This window comes from Grampus griseus, assembly GCF_964374135.1.
Source record: "Grampus griseus genome assembly, chromosome: 15".
In the NCBI taxonomy this organism is placed as follows: domain Eukaryota; kingdom Metazoa; phylum Chordata; class Mammalia; order Artiodactyla; family Delphinidae; genus Grampus; species Grampus griseus.
Genome location: NC_139009.1, coordinates 45,939,733 through 45,945,732, shown reverse-complemented (window position 1 = coordinate 45,945,732; position 6,000 = coordinate 45,939,733). Strand labels below are relative to the sequence as shown.

General features: G+C 36.3%; 1 protein-coding gene across 2 annotated transcripts in view; it reads left to right on the top strand.

The window, feature by feature from the left end:
• The window catches only part of PPP4R3B (protein phosphatase 4 regulatory subunit 3B), a 61,692-nt gene that overhangs the window by 8,340 nt on the left and 47,352 nt on the right, over nt 1–6,000 (top strand). For both annotated transcript variants that reach the window (XM_082672917.1, XM_082672916.1), the window contains exon 3: nt 2,809–2,907. In XM_082672917.1, coding sequence (XP_082529043.1) covers nt 2,809–2,907 — 99 coding nt within the window. The remainder of the gene's footprint in view (nt 1–2,808; nt 2,908–6,000) is intronic.

The following is a 6,000-nucleotide window of genomic DNA, read 5'->3' as shown; positions in this document are numbered from 1 at the left end:
CGCAACGGGAGAGGCCCGCGTACTGCAAAAAAAAAATAAGGATTCTTGGGCTTTACTCCAGACCTGTACCCAGGGGAGAAGCATGGGAATGTATGTTTTTAACCATCTGCCAAGGTCAGTCCTCTTTGCATTGAAAAAGGATTCTGAATATAAATTCTATTTAGCTTCTGGGATTTTGACTGGCTTATGAGTAAGAGTTTACTGTTAAGAATGGGAAGGAAAGAACAAAAGAAAATGATAGGAAGAAGGGGACTCAGTTATCTTAATTCAGACTTCATTGCTTACCTCGACTTTTCTCTCAGAAGGTAGATTGGAACCAAAATGCAAAGGGCCTTGTATGCCTGGATAAATGGTTTTGAATTTCATTCATTCTGTTGTAATAGTGATCTCCAAAATAGAATGCACAGTATGAATCATTGGAGAAGAAACCTGTTTATTGTATCAAAAGGAGAAGTTGAATTTTGCGAATATATAATAAAGTCATGCGGTCAAGAGTCAAAAATAAGAATAGTATTCTGAGAGAAGAGTAACGTTTCCATGAAAAGTGTTCTCCGCCTATTGTGAGTTATAGCCTGTATGTGCAGATAACTGTTTACAGATATTTTCCAATTTAAACTAACCTGTAACCCTAACAAAAGGAGCATGTGCCTTAAAATGGGTTGAAAACAGTACTGTAAGTGCAAGTGAACAAGATAATGGTCCAACTGACATTTACACTCCTAGTGTAATCTGTCGGGCAAGTGACAAAGCCGAAATAATGATAAAATAGATATTACAAAAAGTTTCCCCTCCCCCAAAATTCAGAATTATTAAAAGGATGTCACTAAATACGGATTTGTATCTCCTATCACTTATGGATATACTGTGCCCTAACAATATTGGGTCTTAAAATTCTAAATAATAATGCTATGGAGCCATTGCAGTTTAAACATTTTTAAATATTGCTTATTTAATCTTTGTATAAGCCTTTTAATTTCTATTTTACTGTATGTTTTATAAAATATGGCTATAGTAATATTATACTTCTGTATATAATATGTAAGTAATTTGAGGCACACGGTTTTTAAAAGTTTGGAGAGCACTGTTCATGTAGCTGTTTTGAGGAGTGCTCTAAAAAAACAACTGAGGAACTGAGGAAAGAACATGGAGCTTGTGTGGGTGCCCTAGTGCTTTAACTAGAATAGCCTTGTTTTTATCTTTTTTTTTTTAATGGAGATTCTTACTAAAATTTTGTTTATAAAAAGCATTCTACTGGTTTTTTAAAAAGATTTCACAACCTCTTCTCTACATGGTGGAAGCCACTAAAGGTTTTTAAACAACCTGATAAAATTTTAGAATAGCTGATGGCAAATATCCCTTCCAAGAAGCATGGTCAGCCAGAAGCTAGAACACAGATTTTCAGTGTTCTTCTTACCTGATCACACAACAGATAAGTATTCATCTGAGGCCTAGATTAATTAAGGGATGAGCTACCAAAGTATTGAAATGTTTTCATTTTTAAAACTTTGTCTTTATTAATCTGGGGCTAACTTTTTTCTTTTTTTTTGGCTGCGTTGGGTCTTCATTGCTGTGTGCGGGCTTTCCCTAGTTGCGGCGAGCGGGGGCTACTCTTCATTGCAGTGCGAGGGCTTCTCATTGCGGTGGCTTCTCTTGTTTCAGTATGGGCTCTAGGTGCTCGGGCTTCAGTAGTTGTGGCGCATGGGCTCAGTAGTTGTGGCACACGGGCTTAGTTGCTCCGCGGCATGTGGGATCTTCCCGGACCAGGGATTGAACCCGTGTCCCCTACATTGGCAGGCGGATTCTTAACCACTGCACCACCAGGGAAGTCCCTGGGGCTAACTTTTAATTTTATATATTTTTTAATATCAGCATAATATTTATAAGTACTGTCAGCTGAACAATTAATAAATATAAGGTGCTTTCATAGATTATATTTTTGATAATTAGGGAATAAACTTAAATGTGCATTTTTTTTTAAATCAAAGTTTTGGCCATATTAAACTTTCATTATTATGTATCCTTTAAAAGTCCATTTCATTTAGGTGTTGCATAGTGATTTTCGTGTTTAAACTTGAGTGTTTTAATTTAAAACCAAACCTTAGTTTTTAATAAGGGAGTTGACAACTTCTCCCTAAAGGCATAACCTTTTGGGAGGGATATAATTAAGGACATCCAGAAAAACACTTATCTGAAACTGAGGTTTTTAATTTTTTACTATCTAAGCTGCTGAACTAGGTGCTGTTGGTAATACAGGTAGAGCAAGTATTTTCTGTCAGCATTGTTTCACATTCCTTAATATCCTGAAGGCTTTTCCAGATTTTAAAAAGGCAAAAATAGAAAGGGTCAAACCTTAGGATAATTATCAGCTATTTAGTTAGCCTACTGGTAACCAACTTGAAGGGAAAAATAAACGGGTAGGTGGTTAGTGAGTGGAACAGCTGACTTTCTGGAAACAATAGGAAGTAGATGATTAGAATGTCTACATGATATTTTGGCCAAGAATGCTAGACTTTCCATTAAACATTATCTTGGTAACATGAGCTAGAGCCTGCTAACATGTTTTAATATTTTTTGTTTCAGAAAATTGCTCACTGTCATTTTCAGTACCAAAGCTATGACTTCATTGCCAGATATTACTAAAATTTCAAAGGATAACAAAATACAGTTATATGATGTCATTTGAGTGTACATTAATTGCACTTACCTGAGGGCATTGCTGCGCTGTTTCCTGTCCTCTTGATTTTTATTTATACTTTGTAGTTGTTTCTTTTCTGGTGTGCTGATACAGAAATCTTTATTTTTAAACAGGATACATTAATTGTTTGGTCAGAAGCTGAGAACTATGATCTGGCACTAAGTTTTCAGGAAAAAGCTGGCTGTGATGAGATCTGGGAAAAAATTTGTCAGGTAAGGTTATTTTAGTAATGTTTAACTTAAGTTTGCATGCATTCATGATTTATTTTTTTCATTATATCTAACAGATGTGTATTAGAATGTGGAGAGATAATATTTTCATGTGAGAATTTGATAACCTAACCTACAAATGTCTCCTATGTTATACATCAAAATTTTCGAAATTTTTTTTCAAGTTGTAATTTTGTTTTACCACTTTAGATTTTGATAGCATATATTCATAATTAATACCCTACAAAATGTCAAGATCTTCTAACAGAAAAAAGGTTAAATAGTTATGTTCTAAGGCTTTTAGACTTTTCTTTAATATTTGGTCACCTGTTTGCATAATGTTTATGGATAACTGTGTGCCAGACACTAATAATCCAAAGTGCTCATGACTTCAACTCAGAAGGAATTTACAGTGTAGCAGGATATAGGATAGGTGGTAACTCTCAGGGTAACTAGAATTTTTTTTTTAAGTGAAGTATATGTTTCAGTTGTGCCTTGGAATTTTTTTAATGAAGTTTTTATTTTAGAAGTGTCAGATTTATGGAAAACATGAGCAGAAAATAGTTTCTATATACTCCTCTGCCTGATATCTCCTCCCCTCACAGTTTCCCCTATTAAATAGTTTTCCCTATTAGCATCTTACATTAGTATACATATTGGTCACAATTAATGAACTAATATTCATACATTATTATGTATTATTATTATTTATACATTATTATTAACTAAATTCTACATTTATTCAGATTTCCTCAGCTTAAATGTCAGTGTTCCAGAATCCCGTTCAGGGTACCACATTACATTTAGTAGTTATGTCTCCTTGGGCAAATCTGGGCCATGACAGTTGGTAAATCATAAAATTCATTTTTAATTACTATTTTCTGTAAATGGAGATCACTGTGTTTCAGTGGTTGCCTAGGCTAATCTTCTATTACAGGTTTTTTTAATATAAATTTATTTATTTTTGGCTGCGTTGGGTCTTTGTTGTTGAGCACCGACTTTCTCTAGTTGCGGTGAGCAGGGGCTACTCTTCGTTGCAGTGCACGGGCTTCTCATTGCAGTGTCTTCTGTTGCTGTGGAGCGCAGGCTCTAGAGCGCAGGCTGAGTAGTTGTGGCACATGGGCTTAACTGCTCCGCGGCATGTGGGATCTTCCCGGACCAGGGATCGAACCCATGTCCCCTGCATTGGCAGACAGATTCTTAACCACTGTGCCACCAGGGAAGTCCCTATAGTGTTTTTTGACTGTCGTCATTTCACTTATATCAGCTTTACCTCTAAGGATTCTTATCACTGAAGGTTCTTTTTTTTTTTATTATTTATTTATTCATTTTTGGCTGCGTTGGGTCTTTGTTGCTGCGCGTGGGCTTTCTTTAGTTGCGGTGAGCGGGCTTCTCATTGTGGTGTCTTCTCTTGTTGCAGAGCACAGGCTGTAGGCACGTGGGCTTCCATAGTTGTGGCTCGTGGGCTCTAGAGCGCAGACTCAGTAGTTGTGGCACGTGGGCTTAGTTGCTCCACGGCATGTGGGATCTTCCCGGACCAGGGCTCGAACCCGTGTCCCCTGCATTGGCAAGCAGACTCCCAACCACTGTGCCACCAGGGAAGCCCTCACTGACGGTTCTTGAGTTAGCTTTATGGATCTGACCACAAGCATTCTTTTTCCTTGGTCCTCCCAATAACAGTGCCAAACAGCGTAATAAAGTGGCCTATGAAAGTGTAGTAAGAATCTCACCATTCCATAGAAAGTTTATTTGACACATGGCTCTAGATCACTAAACTTTTCTTATCTGGGAATAGATGGTTTGTTTCTTTCCTACCTCCTATCTGATTATGTATGCATCATGTATTGCTGGAGCATTATTAGTATACATACGTACTAGAATTCTAGTTGATGAACAGTTGAAAACATTAGTAAATATGCTATTTCTTTAATTTGTACAATATACATAAGAATATAATCCTAATTGTTTTGTTAATATTTTACCTTTTTGTTTTGCCTGTTTTTAAACCTGTGGATGGTGATGGCAAGAAGGTCTTCATTTTTACCCTTTGTTATCTCATGTGCTCTCCAAGGATTGAGATTGAATTTTATGTTTGCAAAGTCTTCTGTAAAGTGAGGTGTAAGATCTAAAAAAAAGGGACCTCTATTGCAGACATACATATGCAGTTCATAAATACTTGCTGTTCAGTTCTTAATTCAATAAACTTAAACCATGAATTCATTCATCTATGAAATGGGGGGAAAAATATTCCATGTAAATAATGAAGGCAATAATTTCAAAATGAAAGATTACTTTTCCATAATATTTATAAGGCTGTTCAGAATATTAATAGCAGTATATAAAGACTAATCTTTTTTTATGATAAATTACTGAAACGTGATATTTTATTTTGTTTTCTCCCTCCAATACCAGCATGGCAACTGGCACACATTGTGTATGTACTCGGTATATATTTGAAGAATGAGTGAATAAAACAGAAGACAAACATCTTATTTAGAACTAGGGTGTTGAATTACATGCCTGCTAGAACATAAATTTATATTGTGGTTAATATTTTCCAGTGATCAGCATATTCAGTTATACTTTGCCCCACTTTTCCCCTCCCCACACCTCAGCACATGCCGTTTAATATATGTTCTTGGATATATATATATATATTCTTAATGACTTTGTACTTTTGTCTTAGAACTTTTCGCTGAAATTTGTTTTTTACTCTTTTCACTCATGTAGTTCGGGAGGTCCCCAAGACCACTCACAGGTTCACTAATTCACTAGAAAGACTTAGAGAACTCCACAAAGCTATTATACTCATGGTGCAGTTTATTACAATGATGTGATTCAGGTTAAAATTACCATTGGGAAAAGGCACATCGGGCAGAGTCTAGGAGAGTTCCAGGCATCAGTATCCAATTTTCTCTTTTCAGAATAGTCATGCAGACAGCACTTAACTTCTCACAGCAACGATGGGTGGCAACATGTACAGAGTATTACTGACCAGGGAAGCTTACCCAAACCTTTGTGCCCAGCATTTTCATTGGGGTGTTAGTCATATAAGCAGGCTGAATACCCATGTGGCTAACTCTAGCTTCCAGCACT